The sequence below is a fragment of the Danio rerio genome, chromosome 8 (assembly GCF_049306965.1).
Source record: "Danio rerio strain Tuebingen ecotype United States chromosome 8, GRCz12tu, whole genome shotgun sequence".
NCBI lineage: Eukaryota > Metazoa > Chordata > Actinopteri > Cypriniformes > Danionidae > Danio > Danio rerio.
In genome coordinates, this window is record NC_133183.1 from 27,785,748 (window position 1) to 27,804,007 (window position 18,260).

General features: G+C 37.2%; 2 protein-coding genes across 6 annotated transcripts; both read left to right on the forward strand.

Annotated features, from left to right (window-relative positions):
- The first annotated feature begins 4,812 nt into the window (after window positions 1-4,812).
- tmem115 (transmembrane protein 115) lies at window positions 4,813-10,429 on the forward strand. Of its 4 annotated transcripts, XM_073909810.1 has the most exons (4): window positions 4,813-5,247; window positions 5,444-5,556; window positions 5,701-6,605; window positions 9,025-10,429. In XM_073909810.1, the coding sequence occupies exons 3-4, from the start codon at window positions 5,749-5,751 to the stop codon at window positions 9,251-9,253; spliced, it is 1,086 nt and encodes a 361-aa protein (XP_073765911.1). In that variant the 5' UTR covers window positions 4,813-5,247; window positions 5,444-5,556; window positions 5,701-5,748; the 3' UTR covers window positions 9,254-10,429.
- Window positions 10,430-12,300: 1,871 nt separating this feature from the next.
- On the forward strand, window positions 12,301-18,260 carry rhoab (ras homolog gene family, member Ab). Of its 2 annotated transcripts, XM_021478160.3 has the most exons (6): window positions 12,301-12,384; window positions 12,500-12,585; window positions 14,417-14,574; window positions 14,891-15,011; window positions 15,152-15,282; window positions 17,435-18,260. In XM_021478160.3, exons 3-6 carry the CDS (start codon window positions 14,419-14,421, stop codon window positions 17,606-17,608), a joined length of 582 nt encoding a protein of 193 aa, XP_021333835.1. In that variant the 5' UTR covers window positions 12,301-12,384; window positions 12,500-12,585; window positions 14,417-14,418; the 3' UTR covers window positions 17,609-18,260.

The window sequence follows — 18,260 nt, forward strand, 5'->3', positions numbered from 1 at the left end:
GTGTGGGTTATCAAAAAATTACACAGCATGTCTTTCTTTGGACTTGTCATGTGACATTATCACTATGCAAATTTATCCATATTTGAAGAAGGCAACATTCGTTGTATTCAGAACTAAAATATATTTTAAAATGAAAAAATTAAAACTGCTTTTATTCCAGCCGAAATAAAATAAATAATACTTTCTCCAGAAATGCCCTTGCTCTTTTAAACATTGTTTGGGAAATAGTTAAAAAAGAAAAAGAAAATTCAAAGGGGGGCTAATAATTCTGACTTCAACTGTATATGATTCAGGGGTAACCCCTTTCTGTCTTTGTTTCTCTCAGTGTTTACTTTGTAAATCAAGATTTGAGATGTGTAAATGTGTGCGTATTTGTACATATTATTGAATAATTAGAAATTTTGATAAAAGTGAGGTACAATTAAAAACATTACTAATATTACATGACTTGGACAAAAATATATAAAATTTCAGAAATTCAATACTGGGAATCCTGTCAAATGAAGCAAACTGACATAAAAATCCTAAAAGATTTAATGGGGGACTTGTAACTCAGTCTAAAACCTAAAGTCTGAAAAACGAATAAAATGGAAAGTCATAGACTTTTTCAAATAAGTTAAAGGTGCAGGTGATCTGCCTAAATGCTAACCGATTAGCATAATATCTTTCAAATGCAATCCCTCCATGCCTTTCAAAGCCACGTCTCCTGAAATCCTGAACGCACACGTTAAAGATGACAGAGACCCACTAATTCATCTCATTGGCCAGTTAGAAAACTTTATAATACTTTATAATACTACAATTCCCAAAGAACAACTCTATTAAATGTAGCATGTTTTTAGTTATGTAGTTAGCAAGCAGAACTTGTTGTAATATGCTTTATTTCATGCATGCAAGGATCGCTGGTCTCACTCTTTTGTGTGCTTTGCCCTAAAACAACTACTGTATGCTTAGTGGTTGGCCTGCGGCGTTAGTCGTTGGCGGTGTGCAGGAGTTTCACTTATTACTAAGCCATACTTCCATGTTATTTCAGAGTGAATATTCGAGTAACATGGTAAACATAGGAGCGCGTCACAGGTTGTCATTGTTAAAAAATGAGCCAATGTGAATATAAAAACAATTTCAGTTCAGTAAAGCAGGCTAGGCAGAATAGTGCTATTTACTGATGTTTTGTTGTTAAACTAAATAAAAATCTACATTTTCTGTGTTACTGGTCCATTATGAAATTGAAAATAGTCATATCAATCTTTCACTCGAATATTTCAGTGGCTGAACAACACTTCTGTGCATATAACCCATTTATAAAACAACACAATCTACATCAGCTTTGTGTGACTAAAATAGTTTTAAAACATTGCAGTATATTGCCTGTCTAAAAGAAATACTTCAGCCATGGTGTCATCCTTCCTCCAGCATGCAAAAGTTGCTCCAATATTGATTCAGGATTTTAAAAAGTTTTGATCAAGCACTCGATTTTACTACTGTGACTCGTGTCCATGTGACCGCAGCACGCGTGAACGTGCATCGGCAGGCAATTTTGGAAATTATCAGCTTTACAATATTTAATTAAATGATTTTTTTTTCAGTTTTATGCCTTACCCAGAATATAAAAATACATTTAAATACATTTAGATCATTTACTTTAATCAGTACTATTGGAATGTGAAGAGACTTTCAACCAGCACAACAAAAACTGTTTCTGAAGACAATCAAATAAATAAATAAAATAGCCTGTGAAAAACAAAATTGACTCAACAAATATTTTTTCAGTGTAGATAAATGTGCATAATTTCTGAAATGAACACGTTACTGTATTTCTCAAAGAGCTAAATCTTTGTAGGAGAGTGAGAGAACATTTTATCCTTGCTAGCTTAAATATTGCAGCATGCTTTGTAAGGCAGATAACACCTGTCAGCTTCCCAGCAGGTTCACAGGCCCCAGATGCACAGGTGAGAGGAGGTGAAGGAGCAGCTCAGGGTGTTTTGAACATGGTGTTGAACACCGCTGAGGTCACAGCCTCTGTATAGCAGCACAGCTTCAAACCCTCACGGAATGCGAGATGTTTAGGATTTGTTTTGTCTGCCATCTAGTGGACCACATAAGACAATGCATTTAGCTCGTTAAAACAAACTAGAATGTTTTTACACAAGTGCAAAATACAATATTTGTAGTATAAAAAGTGTTCCTATTTGTATATAATTAATGTGTTTTTAATTCTGAAGGGCTTTCGGTGTTACTTGTGTAGTTTACAAGAGGTTTTTTTTCTAAAAAGAGTTTGTGTTTCCTTCACCTTACCTTCTGATAATCATTGATGTTTTACTTTTACTATAATTTACTTTATTGAATTGCATTCCAACATCTCCTTCACGTATGCTGGATGCCCCAGGTGCTATTTAGGCCTATAACTAGATTGTTATTAAAATTAGATGGTAATTTTGTTCTTCAAATATATACTATGATCGGACAGTCTACCATTGATTAGGCTTTTCTCATGTAAGAAAACTGCCACCTCCAGTATATCATGGCTTCGACATTTGAGTGCATTGGAGTCCAACATTCAACATTTCATTTGCAACTGAATGCACTACTTTCTCTAGTGGTTAATGCACAGGATCTTTTCCCAAGACTTTGTGCAGCATGAATTAGCCTGTGAATTGGGACATTCTTCTTTTGTCATACTATTTCTGTCATTTCTAGTTTTCTTTTTCCCTTTTTCCTAGAAGGAAGTGATTTCAGAGACAGACTTTAGTTTATCGTGTGAATTATTGGCGCTAGTGGGAATGTCCCACCAGTGAAGATTTACAGCCATATCACACTGTTACAAGTGTGAAATTGTGTTTATACAACAGTTTGATGGCATATATAAAAAAGAAAATCAAACACAGAGAGTCTAAAAATCCTTTTGTTTGAGAAACTACTTTCTTTCATCATTCATCAACATCTGCTGCATCAGAATGCAGACGTCAGAACAGGAGAAACCATTGCTACTTCATACAAATCACTTTACAGCAAGTGTTTAAATGATTCTCTAGCGTAATGTCTGAAGTGATTATAAAACAGGTGATTTTCCTCACATTATAGTATTATAAAGCTGAACGACAAGAAATGCCATCTGTCTAGACAGATTTTCCAGTATTTCTCTGTTGCAATCTGGAGATCACAATAAATAACCACAAAAAAGACAAAGCAGCACAAACACTACCTTTCTGTTTACTGTACTAGTCTGCAGTAACAAAAACAGGCGATGCATTATAAACAAACAGATGGTCAACTCAGGGTTATATAAAGACTGGCCAACACAAAATACATACTTTCCTGATATGTGAGTCGCATCTCACACTCGATACACTACAATTACTATGGTATAAATCAGGGGTGCCCAAACTTGTTCTTAAAGAGCTTAAAACCAAACTGGATTGAGGGCTGTGGGCTGAAGGTAAGTATCCTGTAAACAAATGTAACTGCATTACATTAAAAGTGCCAAGGGTAATTAATGTATTTTTTAAATAACTAGAAAATGTTGCTTTATATTGACGAATGCAGTATATATTTTTAAACTTCATCATGATTTTTAACAGTAAAAACAAAAATAAATCCCATTTTTAACAGAATGGAGTTTAATGCCGAATAAACGAGTCAAGCTACACCTATTTTTGTCTTGATCTGATGTATTCTGCATTGTTCTCGGTCCAAAGTGAAAGTATGGACATTTTTGAAAATCAGATTTATGTACAACATTGAATTTAAACATTTAATTTTAGCTTTTGTAGCTCAGCAATAAAACAATCAAAAAAAAGTTATGCTAGAAATTATGATCTCTTCCCATCACTCTCTTCTCAGATTTAATGGTGGGCCAAATCAAAAATTACCATTGGCCAACTTTGGCCTGCAGGCCCTAGTTTGGGCATCTCTGGCATAAATACAGCAGCATACAAAAGAGAGATCGACTTAGGAAGTCACTTACCTGTTTAATAATGATTTGATCAACTGTTATTCTCAAAAAATGTCAATCTGTCAATAGTCAATAGTGCCTGGTTTCCTTCAAGGTTTTTAATTATTCACTTTCGCCAATGGGTGAAGTTTTTTCCTCGCCGCTGTCGCCACTGGCTTGCATGATGCGGGACCGTAGAGCTGCGCATCAATGGATTTGCTCTTCAGTGTTTGAACTCTCAGCAGTGAATATTAAACCACACTGAACTGAAACTGAACTTCAACACTAAAAACTTAACTGACACTGTTTCAATTTAATATAATCTTCTATGTGAAGCTGCTTTGACACAACATTGTAAAAGCACTAAACAAGGTGAATTAAATTAATTAAATGTAATGAAATGATTTCCCAGAGATGGGTTGCGGCTGGAAGGGTATATCCGCTGCGTAAAAACTTGCTGGATAAGTTGGCAGTTTATTCTGCTGTGGCGACCCCGGATTAATAAAGGGACTAAGCCGACAAGAAAATTAATGAGATGAAATGAAATGAATTAAATTAAATTAAATTAAATTAAATTTGACTAGCAAGCTTTCATGTGTGGGGAAGCTCTCACATTAAAGTCCTGGATTATAGATAGTTTAGCCCAAAATGAAAGATTTGCTAGATTTACTCACACTCAGGCCAAGGTGACATTTTATCTAGTCATTTTAGCCACTACTGGCACCCTAAGATTGAAAAATATAAACAGACTAGCTTTAAACAAAATGTAAATAATGCATGAAACTGTTTTAAAAGAATCGACTGTTGATGGGGAAAAAGACTACATTTCCCAGTTATCTTAGCGTGACGGTGCAGTAAACGACACGCCCAGTCGCAACGCTGGACGGATGACGTTTGCAAATCTGATGTTTGTGCTTTGTGGCTGTTAGCTGGGAACGCCACACTCTCAAACAACAAGATATAAGCTTAACTCAGACGAAATGTCGACGATAGTACAATAAAAAGAGCAACCGGGACGGACGTTTCATATTCCCCTTTACTGGCTTTATACCCTCAACCCGAAGGCCTGTTGTTAGAGGAAATCCCCGGACTGAACTGCGACTCCTGGCCGACCTGAGAGGACATGCCACGGGAGAGAAAGCTGCTCAAAGCTCGCCTTCCTTCGCGTGTTTTACCCGTAAAACAAACGGCAAGTGCTTAAATTAAAACCAAAAGACATTAATAAGACAAAAGACAGTGAAACTGACTTGAAGATTTATTAAAACCGATCGAGGGGTGAGGTTTATGGAGTGTTAGCAGACAGTGCTGATAAGCAGGTAAGTTAGAGTAGCTCAGGTGACCCTTTTTGAAAGTAATGAATTTTGTTTTACATTTTTTTGCTAACAACTAGCAAACAGCAAACACGAGCATGTAAATAGTTAATATTTTGTCACCAAGGTCAACTACTTACTCATTAAGAAAGTTATTGTGAGAATCTTCAAAAGTATTTTGTAAACATTAGATTGTATGTAGTATTTCGTAGAAAACGACATTATTGGAAGCACCAGCTCTTCATTGTATGAGGAAAACTACAGTCTACTCGATCTCACCACAAGTGTTGCAATCACCTGTAAGACCAGTGTGAGGTAATATAGTCATTTTCTCTCCACAAGCCTCATCCCAAAGCTGCAAAACCGCTGTAGATGAAGTCATTCTGCTTTCTTGTTGATGTCTGGCTTTCATCTTCTGGTTGTGTCCCTCATGTTTGACACAAACTGCTGATTTCGTAGGGTCACCATTTCTGGAGCGTAAACAACTGAGGACTCGAATTGGTCAGGATGAACCGTTACCTGCCAGTGGCACGGCAGCACTTTCTGAGTGCTTTGGCGAGCACGAGTGTGGTGGTCAAATCGATATGTGCTACAGTGATCCTCCTCTACCTGTTGTCCTGGGCTGCTAACACCCCTTACCTTCTTGGTGTCACACCGGGCTTCCTTTTTCCTCCAAACTTCTGGATATGGACACTTCTGACCCATGCAGTGGTAGAGCAGCATGTTTTTGGGATGGCTGTGAACATTGCTACTGTGATGGTCGCCGGGCGGCTTTTGGAGCCATTATGGGGAGCTTTGGAGCTGCTGATCTTCTTTGCTGTAGTAAATGTAGCAGCCGGTCTCCTGTCAGGACTCTCATACCTTTTCACCTATGCTGCAACCTTTGACCTGGACTATCTGTTTGCCGTGCGGGTGTATGGCGCACCTGCCTTTCTGGGTGGTGTTCTTGTAGCACTAAAGCAGACTGCAGGTGACACTACAGTGCTTCGAGTTCCTCAAGTACGATTAAAAGCTGCCCCGGCGCTAGCTTTGCTTGCCATAGCTGTCCTGCGGCTAGCGGGGTTGCTGGACACTTCAGCTCCACTAGCAGCATGCGGGTACGGCGCACTATCCGGGTGGGTTTACCTGCGCTTCTACCAGAGGCACTCTAGGGGGCGTGGAGACATGTCGGACCACTTTGCCTTCGCCTCTTTCTTCCCAGAGGCCCTCCAGCCGGCTGTTGGCTTTGCAGCCGGACTTGTGCACGCCGCCCTGGTGAAGATTAAAATTTGTCGTAAGATGGTGAAGCGATACGATGTTGGGGCTCCTTCCTCCATCACCATCAGCCTGCCAGGCACAGACCCACAAGATGCAGAAAGACGGAGGTACTTTAAAATGAGTTGTAACAATAAGCTAAAAGCATGGCAAGACATGAAATTTTAATTTACTTTTTTTCAAAACAAAAGAGAGAAAAAAATCGAAACAATTTGAGTAAATAAGCTACAATCAATCATTTTAAGTTCTACAAGTGGTTTTAGGCATGACAACATTATAATGTAAATTATAAAAAAATGCTGCTGATATCAGATATCATTTCAGTAATTTTTATTTTATACTAGGGCTGAGCGATTTGGCCTAAAATCAAACATTAAACTCGATTACGATTAATGAACAATTATTTTATTTATTTAATTTTTTCCCCTCATAGTTCACTGACAGGTTTTGTACAGTAAATATGCTCACATATTACAAGTGAGAGATTTCTGAATTAAGGGTGCATTACTTGATTTTATAATAATTGAAGTAAACACGCACTATCTACTATCTATGATTATTTATGTTTACAAACAATTCAAATTATTTAACTATGCGTGTCTTGTTAAATTCAACGCAGACGATCCAGTGGGGTTGTAAATGGACTCTGTTGTAGGGGGGACTTGATTTCTCACCACACTGGACCATAGCTGTGCGTTCGACGCAGATGGATAAATTAACCTTAACAGAGCGAAGTCATGTGACTCTACACGCGGCAGGGAAAGTAATTTTAAAAAATTGACGTCTAAAAATGAACTCTATTATAGGTTTTGAATGTCGACTTCGATTACTTTTTTATTAATCGCCCAGTCCTACTTTATACAACTGTAATATTTAAACAATAAAACCTGAAATCCACCTTTTGAATAAATTTAAGTTTCATATTATAATGTTTGATGTGAAGTGTTATAAATGAAAATAGTAGTTGTACAAACAAACACAGAAACAAACATGTAAAGAATATGAGTATTTCTAACAAAATGTTGATGCATCAAGATAGGAGGAGTGTGTCCTACAGGTGGTTGTGAAGCCCACTCACCTGCGTGGAGCACACTCGTGCATCATACCGTTATGTGATGCATCGTGTGTATGCTTTACCAGGGATGTAGTGGACATTTTAAAAGTGGGGGGACAGCTGTATGAAATCCAAAGGTTTACATTCTTAATCACCTTTTTCTAAATGGTCTGTCTCTAAAAAAGCAGAGGACATATCCCCCCCGGTTGCCACGCAACTGTGCTTTACTAAAAACATAAGTCTTTAATCTAGTTTTGAACTGAGTGTGTCTGAGCCTCAGACATTATCAGAAAGGATATTCCAGAGTTTAGAAGCCATAAATGAGAAGGCTCGACTTCCTTTGGTAGACTTTGTTATTTTAAGTACTACCAGAAGCTCTGAGTTTTGAGAACTTACTAGAACTTCTATGCTAAACTGCTTTTACACGATCTACATTGTAAAAGCGCTATATAAATAAACATGAATTGAATTCAGTGTAAAAATAGATGCTTTTTAATTTTAAAGATTAAGTCAGTGTTATATTAATATTATCTATAGCAGTGGTTCTCAAACTTTTGTCATAAAGTACCACCTCAGAAAAAAAATTCTCTCCAAGTACCACCAAAATGAGCAGTATTGAAATACAGTAGCGTGGTAGGCCCAGTAAAGCAGCTACAACTCTGCACAGCTAAAAAAACGTGGCAGATTACCTCAGAAATATAGGCTATAAGTCATATATGGCATATTAAATACATCATTTTTGATAAATTTTGAAATATATGTAGCATGTACATGACATATTTCATTCCTCTGCGTACCACTAGAAGAAAGCCCACGTACCACTAGTGGTACACGTACCACAGTTTGAGAACCACTGATCTATAGTATATAGTTTTTTCTATTTAAAATAAAAACTAAAATCAATATACCTTTTAACTGCAACAAGTGCATGTAGGCATTACATTTATGTGCTTTTATAAATTTTCTGAAGTATTACAAAAATTGCTTAAATTAATATATTTTAAATCCTAGTTTGATAATCCAGGTATGATAACACAATAATGTACACATTAAATATGTATGTTTAAGATCAACATTGTTTTGGGATTATTTGTATACTGTTAAAGTTTATATATATATATATATATATAGTTTTGTTATCTTGATTTTCATTTTTTTAAAGTTAATTCCCTACTTTGTCATTTGTTTTTTATTTTGTTATATGAATGTATTTTTATTTATTCACAGTTTTGATAAGTTTAATGCTTCAACTATGATTCAATGTTCATATTAAAGTTATGTTATATCATAACTTATTTGATACAATTAAATGCACTCTCTAATATGGATCAGTTCTCAGCATGGGACTATCACACATGCATGCATTGAGGTCATAAAGTACACAGTTCAGTTCCTATTGTTCTCAGTATTGTTGTACCAATATTTATCTTCACCTTCATAGCTGCATCTAATATTTGTCTTCTATTTTTCCACAGACAACTGGCATTGAAAGCTCTGAATGAGCGTTTGAAGCGTGTTGAAGACCAGTCGGCTTGGCCCAGCATGGAAGATGAGGAGGATGATGAAGATGAGGAAGTGCGAACGGACACTCCTCTCCTTTCAAGTCGAGAAACATCACAGCCAGCACCTAGCACCACACAAAACCCTACGGGACAACAGGAGTCCAGCATCATAAGTTTTGAAGATGCTCCAACCCATTCCTAACACACACACACACACACACACACACAATTTTTTTTTATTTGTCCTGCAGAGTTCAGTTTACCCTTACTATCACAAATTCTACTGGGGACAACACACACACACACACACACTCTCACACATAATTATTTTGGTAAGGCTTTACACACACAAATGAGAAGTTGCCACTATATGAACACCCAAATGAGAAATTAAACGGACATCCACACTCAGTTTTTCAGCTGTATAAAAAAACCCTGGATTAGCCTGAAACTTAGCATCTGCAGTGCTCCAGTACTTCTGCTTTGTAAAAACAATATCTTCTCTCCCTCTGGCCTCTTGTGTAAGGTTTCCAGGATGTGTTTTTCTGAATAAACGCTCTCTGATGGTTGATGGGATTAACACTCGGTTTTTAAATGTGTGTCTGACTTTACAAAATGTTTATGGGTTGAATTTTTTTTGGCCTCAAATCAGAAAAAAGGCAAGATTCCTGGTATTTATTGAAGATGGGACTTCTTCCTGCTTTTTGATGTGATGGCATCATATGAATGTCTGAAACGTCAAGGGCCACGTTGCTAAAGGTGGAGAATGTTTTTGCAGATTTTAGGACTTTTCAAGGAACGCGTGTTCTGTAATTTAAGGTTCAGCTCTCGTTGATCAGAAAGTGGCCCTATGATTTCCTGTTTTCTGTCACTATTCGATTGGTGGAGCCTTAATTGAGAGAGTTGGATACAGTCATTTCAAAGATATTTTTGTTCAGAATAGTTTGAAATGATATTAGCAATACTGAATCTGATTCTGTCTCCTGTTGTATCTTTTTCCTCATCTGTACTTTAATGATCTGTCTTTAAGTGTTGGCTTTGATGAGAGTGTTGCACTCTAAATTATGAGCTTGCATAATGGACCTGTTTTTATAAAACACAGATTGTCTACACAATGTGGCATGAGTTTCATTTAATGCAGATTCTGACAAGCTCAGCTGTTTCTCTGGAGAAACCTGGTTATGTGTGGTTTTTGAATAGGGTTGATGCATTTTTCACTAATACATTTTAACCCTTATTTTTCTTTGGGGATTTTATTAGTAATTGTCGGTCTGTTTTATTATGGTTCATAGGTGTCATGCTTCTTTCACAGTCTCATTCTCTGACTCCAATTTCACCCTGATCTCTCTCCATCTGTAATAAAGATTAAATGAAATCATATGTGTCCCCATGGACCTGATTTATTTTAAACAATTGGTCAATGCTACAGTATATTATGGATGCACATGTGTAAGTTCTGTTTGGCCAATACCGATATTTAGCTATTGCTTGCCAATACTAGCTACTTTATTCCAGCATCAAATTATTTTCATATTTATTTTCTCATGATCCATCCAAGTCATTATTCACCTTAAAAAATGTGCATTGTTTTTAGGTATGTCTGTTTTTTCTTAGTCTATGTACCTCAACCCTCTGTCAATTTGCCCATCTATATTTTGCCACTCCAGGTTGACGTGGAAGAACACTGAATGTCATGAAGATTACCTCAATATATGCTGACTCGGCTGAAAATGCAATCCTCTGGAGGACAGTAGCAGGCTTTAAAATGAGACGCTGATTCATAGATATAAAGATCAACAAGGTGTTTTTAGTTGGAAGATAATATAAATATTACAAACATATACATTACCCGAGCAGCTTACATTTTAGGTCTCACTCCTGTTGGTGTCATCATCAGGGGTGCCAGGTGAAAAAACCCTCTCCGATATTTAGAATTTGGACTGCAATTTTAAGTTCAGAAAGATAACAGAAAACATCCCCAAACAGCCCATATGCCTTCAGTGAATTATATTACTATGACACGAGAATCTTTTTGGGCACACACAAAACAAAAATAACAGCTTTATTTAGTTTCTTCTCGGTGTCAGTATAACGCTGTTGACATCTAGGATGGGCAGGCAGTGGGGGAAAACACGCACCCTATACTGACACTGAGGAACAGAAACTATAAAGTTGTTTTTTGTTTTGTGTGTGCACAAAAGGATTCTCTTGGCTTGATAATATACAGATTGAGCCACTGAGGGCATATGGTCTGATTTGAGGATCATTTTTGGTACCCCTCCTCTACCTTTCTGGTCTTTAACTATGGTGAATTTACACTTTAAACAGGACTGTTTTTTGTGCAAACTGATTTATTGTCTGAAGTTTTAAATGTACTCATCCTAAAGTGGTTTCAAACCATTCTTCTGTTGAACACTAAATAAGATGTTTTGAAGAAAGCTGAAAACCCGTAACTTGACTTCCACAAACAAAACACTTTGGAAGTCAATGGTTAAAGATTTCCAGCTTTCTTCAAAATAGCTTCTTTTGTTTTCAACAGAAAAAGAAACTCATTAAGGTGTAAAGGGTAAGTGATGAATGGAAATTTTTGGGGGGAATAATCCCTTTAAAATAAATAAAAAAATAAGCAATTTAATGCATCATTTATTATTTAAGTGTTTTATTGTTTTTGCGTTTCACTTATTGTTTTTGCGTTTCACAAAAAAAAAATTTAATTATAAAATGTTGAAACAATATAATAGTAAATAATGGGGTTTGTCACTGTGGCTTACACATTTAATAAGTGGATTGTTATTGGCAGTGTACTGCAGCTCAGACGGCGATAGATGGCGCAACAAACACAAAATTGTATCCTTTGCTCGTTCTCTCAAACGAGCTGAGCAAGCCCGAGAGAAACCCCTCTATGAAATTTGATTGTCTTCCGTTTAACTCTTCCGTTTAGCTCTTAAAGATATAATTCACTTTCATGTGTTACATCTTGATTTCATTTTCCAAAAAGCATTATCCAACCTTGTCTTTATTATTACGGGACGGTTTTGGCTGGAATAGTTAGTTAGAAGTTTTTCACTTTAACTAAATATATAACACAAAACTGCCTTGTTATAGTGTTCAGGGTTGTCCGTTCATCATAATGACTCATTCATCCACCGCCAAGTAAACTCCAGTCAACGTGCTCGCGCAGGCGTGGCTCGAGCTCGTGCACATTATCCCTTCCCCCCTCTGAATGCTCGCGCTCTGCGCGTGCTCGACAACGGTTTATTGTATCGGACATAAGAGAGGCGACGGAGCTCCACCGTTGGACTAAAACAAAACGGCTAGCCCTGTAAACTGCAAGTAAGACTACTTTATCTTACTGTCTCCGTGTTTTTACACAATATAAAAACTTTATACGCTCAAGTCGCCGCTGGATGGTTGTTTTTAAACTACTTTTTTTTGGTATACTGGAAAGGCAAGAGCTACTGACCGTTCGTCGCTTCCGCAAGCAACCGCCGGCCGGGAGTAGAAGCTCACCCTCAGCGTCCAGATTTTAAAACGGTTCGAAGATTTATCGATCTATTTACATATTAGAATTAGCTTTAAAATTTGCGAGGAAAGCGCTATAGTTTTCTCACAACTATTTGCTTGTGTATTAAATCGTTGTTACCGGTAATAGTCATATAACGATGTGTGGTAACGTTAGAAGCTGTTTGTCTTTGTTGATTTAAAGCGGAGGGCTAAAGCTCGACCCAGACACGCGTATAATCTCAGATTTAGACGTAACTGGAGGATTAATGATTAAAATTACCTATAACTGTCATTTGACTATAGTTATTTTCAATATTTATTAGATGGGTGATGTGAAATTAGATGTTAAATCCTAAAATGTTTTAAAGAAGGCTTTAGGGTTCTAATCTGTTTGGTGTATGTTTTGTTTCCGATTTACTCTTATCTGATTATTGACTAATGGATGGAAATAGACACGATTTTTCTGAAATGATCTTTTTGGCATAGTTTATTTGATACTAACTTATAAAGAACTTTGTCTTCATTCAGGTCATTTACCATGAATGGATCTAGTTGTTTTTAACATTGATGAAGAGGGGTATTTTACAGTATTTAGTGAAGATTTATATTTTAAGTGTTATTCTAGCATACCATTTTCAAATTGAAAACAGCAGCCCAGCAATGACACAATCTAGGTTTTTCCCAGTCAGTTAAAGTGCTGTAACACAATCTTTTGTTTTCATGTGTGTAATTTTCCCAGAGACTATGAGTAATGTTCCTATTAATATGTCTGTAATGCCATTCAGTTCTTTCAAATTTCCATTAGCGTGTACACGACAGCACAAGCAGAGGAAATTCTGGTTTTAATCTTAGATTCAAATGATTGTGCATTGAGTGATATTACAGGGTTATTACCAAAAGATACTTGTTCAGTCTTATGAATATTAATTTATTGAGCCAACAGGTGCCATCCAGACTCATTTGTATCAGTTTGAATAATTCACTAACCTTACTGTTGCCATGCAGTTGTCAAGAGGTCCCAGGAGTCATGTGGCCACATGCAACCCACTGAAGTTTGACCATAAGGATATAAGTAAAAAATTCATTGGAGGAGATGCTGATCAGTTTTAACTTCAGGGGTTGACCCTCTTTGCCTGTAATCCAGGCACTCAACCAGCATGCATGTCATTTTTCCTTAAAAATCTCTATAGTGGTCTGCATAGAAGATAGAAACCAATACTTGATCTTTAGTGCCAAAGCTTTGTCTTCTCTGCTGGTTTTCAGACTTTGATCTTCAGCTTTGCTGCTCTGTGTGTGTGTCAGTGTTTAATCTACTGTCCATCTGAGCGGCTCTCATCGCCACGGGCCTGTTCATCAATAATGTGGTCTCTGTTCTGTAGCTGCCTGCTTTATCTTGGCCACTGGGGTGCAGCTTGTACTTCAAAGACATCTGGCCCAGTTAACAGACACTTCCAGATCTGCCTCTATTTAAACGGCTGTTCTGGATCAGAAATTGAAGTTGCGTGCCGTGTTGTTGAGATCGGATGGGCCACTTCTGCTGTGGTCATGTTGAAAAGACTCTAGTGAGGTCTTGTTCGATGTCTCCGTTGGCTATGATGATGGGTCAACTGAGGACTGTGAAGTCTCTAAACTTTGTTACTTGGCCTGAGGGATGAGTTGGTGTGTTTTCCACTGGACTTTATGTTGGTAGGGGATTGCTATGGGTGACACTGTTCATATTAGAAGATGTATTCAGCAGGATATGACAATAAATAATTGAGGATCCCATATTTATAGTCTCACTAATCATCCCAGTTGCTGAAAAGATGAACAGGAATGTAATACTGCAGTATTTAACTGTCTATATGTGTGTCTTTTGCAGATATGGCAGCAATTCGCAAGAAGCTGGTGATTGTAGGAGATGGAGCATGCGGGAAAACATGTTTGCTTATTGTGTTCAGTAAAGACCAGTTTCCTGAAGTCTACGTACCAACAGTGTTTGAAAACTATGTTGCCGACATTGAAGTTGACAGCAAACAGGTGAGAAAAAGGCACACAACTGTGCATGCATGTAATATTATGCCTGAATTTTTGGGATGGGATGACGATTAAGGTCAAAGTAGAATAGAAAAACTATGTGTTCAGTGTTAAACCCCGAAACCTAGTTTATTAGACTAATTAAGTCTTTGCTTGTCAGGAGATCTTGGACGGTGCTTTAATGTGAAAATATTGACCTGATTCACTTTCCTTTTTTAGCTTAATTTGGCTCCCTCCTGTGTCCTTTTTGAAGTCCATTTTAATGGTTTGGACTTTTCTAAATGTGTGTCTGAGCTCAGTGTGTCTTTTTATCCCATAGGTGGAACTCGCTCTGTGGGATACTGCAGGGCAGGAGGACTACGACAGGCTTCGTCCTCTTTCATACCCAGACACCGATGTCATTCTTATGTGTTTCTCTATTGACAGTCCTGACAGTTTAGGTAAGAATGCTCTTTGGTGTGTCATTTTATGCTATATTTGGATCTAAAAACTATATTTTATTTCCAATTCTTGAATGAAACTGACCTCTAGCCTGTGTTAAAAGTCTGGAACTGACCTTTGATTTCTGACCTCTGTGTAGAGAATATTCCGGAGAAGTGGACGCCTGAGGTCAAACATTTTTGTCCAAACGTTCCAATCATCCTTGTGGGAAACAAAAAAGACCTGCGCAATGATGAACACACACGCAGGGAACTGACCAAGATGAAGCAGGTAAAAAAACAATATACTATCACATTTCACATGAAAGTTCACAAAACTATTTATTTCTGAATCCAATTTATAAACTTAAAAAAGCTTTTCACATTAAAGAGTGTAAATATACCCACAGCATAGTTCTTTGACAATCTTTCATTAGGGGTTAAAAGAGGTTTGAAAGACCCAAGCAGCTGTGTACTGTTCCCAAACATTGAGACACCACCCATGGTGCTGAGTGTGGTGTTTAGATATGTAAATATGTGTTGTGTGGTTTCCTTTCAATAAAACCATAAAACCTGCAAAAAATACAGTTGTGAGATAAAAGAAAACAGCTGTTAAAAACGAGAAAACCGCTGTTGAAAAATAGAGAAAAAAAACTGTTAAGAAAGCATCTGATATTAACAATATAGATGTTTCCATAAGCTCTGCTGTTCACACTACCGTCAGATATACAGTAGTCAACATTTGAAGTGGATCAAAACCATAGACTGTAAAAGATATGGATGTAGTATCCGTGACATCACCCATAGGTTTCTGAAGAGCTCAAATGAAGCTACAAGTAAGTGTGGCCAACCTGTCGCCATTTTGTTTGTATGTCTTTGCACCAACCAAATATTAGCGGTAACCAAATAAGGGCAAAGATGCGGAGCGTGAGTGGAGCTACAGAAGTCTGCTAGCATTTTGCTAAGACAAGCTTTTCTTTAGGAGAAACGCTTAATACTTCATAACCTGTGACTCGTTTGTGTTCTGACCACTTGTGTTTAGTCTTTTAAAAACATTGCTGTATTACATTGAGCTACTAAGCATTGCTTTTGTGACATTTTTTCATTTGAGGAATAACTGAATAACTCCTAAATACTTCAAATATAGTCTGTGTTAGTAAATGCAAGACTATGAAATCCAGGCAAAACAATGGATGACGTTTCAGATGTCTGCTCTATAGCCTACAGCCAATCGATCTTTCACATTCTGGAGTGTATTTAAGTTCTAAAGAAATATATAAATTATAAATTATCTGAAATTAAACAAATACAGTTATAGATGTGGCATGTAAGTATACAACTTCACTCACCTGGGAAATGGGGGCCACTTGAATCATTTGTGAACACAGTTAAGTGCACACAGCATGCCATATTATCTGATAATTGTAGAAAATAATTTTAAAAAGCAATTGACTGTAAAGCCACACAAAACAAAAATGTGATGTATAAGATGAGCTCAGCGGCTAATCAGCCGGAATCAGATGAGGTGACCCGACGGCGAGCAACGAGACCTAGCTGTCATTCAAATGGCCACGCTCTTAATTATGCAGACTTAATATAAACGAAACAGATGAGTTATTAAAAAAATTCACCCCCACAGTCATGAAGTGTAATATTAGCTATATACACCAAAACCATCATTTGTACCAGGCTGTAAACATGTTTTTATCAGCTGTAAAATTGGCCAATTTAGCTTTGCAGTCAGTGAACATCTGGAGTTCCTAGAGCCAGCCCCCAAAGGCGAGTTGATGAATTGCAGTTTCAGTTTTTTCGTATTGGATTTACGAGGCAGAGTGGCATGTTGCCGCTTGATCAAAATCTTTTATCAAAGTTGTCCTAAAATTATTTAGCAACATCCATTCTTGGTTTAGGAAAGTTTTGGTCAACTTATAGTACTGTACATGCCATGGCTCTTTTTAAAGGTATTCATATCCTGTAGATTGCTTTATTACAAGCAGCTTCAGAGTAAAATAAAATGTTGCTTTAAATTAGAATCATGCTTTAATTTCAACTAAAAGTTTGTAAACTGATGTTTACATTTTTGTTGTGGACTTCTGAGGAAAAAAAATCTTAATTTTAATGAACCAGAATACATTTTTAAAGAAGTCTCAGAGGCAGGTCTACCGATTGTGCCATTGCCACAAGTCAATGTTCAAAGTTGTTTACCAGCTGTAGTAAACGTTTTCATTTTCAGTTTGCTTCTGGTGTGTAAAAATTGCTTTGCAAACCAATTCAAACAAACTTTGTTTTGGCCAGATATTGTTCAAAATTACCGATTACTGTTCAGTTTTGGTTTTTAACATACAATTTGGGTAAATGTCATTTGATAATTTTGACACAGGAAAAATTGGTGAATAAGTAAATGTTTTGTACTAACAGCATATTTTGTTTTGACTGTCCTATAGGAGCCAGTTAAAGCAGAGGAAGGGAGAGACATGGCCAATCGAATTGGAGCATTTGGTTATATGGAATGTTCTGCCAAAACAAAAGACGGTGTTCGGGAGGTGTTTGAAATGGCCACTAGAGCGGCGCTGCAGGCACGCAGGGGAAAGAAGAGCAACAAATGCTGTCTGCTGTGAATACTCGCCATTGGACTCAATGCCTGTACTGGGGCAAAAACAGAGTGTGTGTGAGGGGCACACTTCTATTTACACAGTCATACACCTCCCCTCACATTCGCCAAATGCTTTTGGGAAGGAGATCCCAGAAAAAAGCTTTGTTTTGTCTATTTGTTTGTTTTTTTTCCTTTTTTGGTCTTCTATTTTTAGTCATGGAGATGTTTATCAGTATTTAAGAGAACTTTGAGGAATGGGACTTATTTTTTGATGCTTTACCTGAATTTGTGGTATCATTCAAGCTTGCCCATCTGCCAAATGCTGTCATGTGACCCTGTGGGCTGAATGGGAGCTGCCAATCAATACTTCAGCCCATCCCTCAAATGCTGGGCTTTTTTTCTGCAACGTGAAATAGGGCTGAACTTGATCGTTTCTGTATGTATTAATAAGTTTAAGGATTTCTTTTAGATCAGGGCAGGATTGGCAATTCAGAACAAAACTACAAAATAGCTGTTTTAAAGCAAAAAAAGGGCATGGGATGGGAGGGGGGTTGATATGTATACATGTATATATGAACATGTGTGTATTTATATGTACACACATTCAGGACTGGAAACCGTATTTGTAAACTAGACTTGGTAATCTTGTGTAATAAAAGATGTTCTATAAGGAGCAA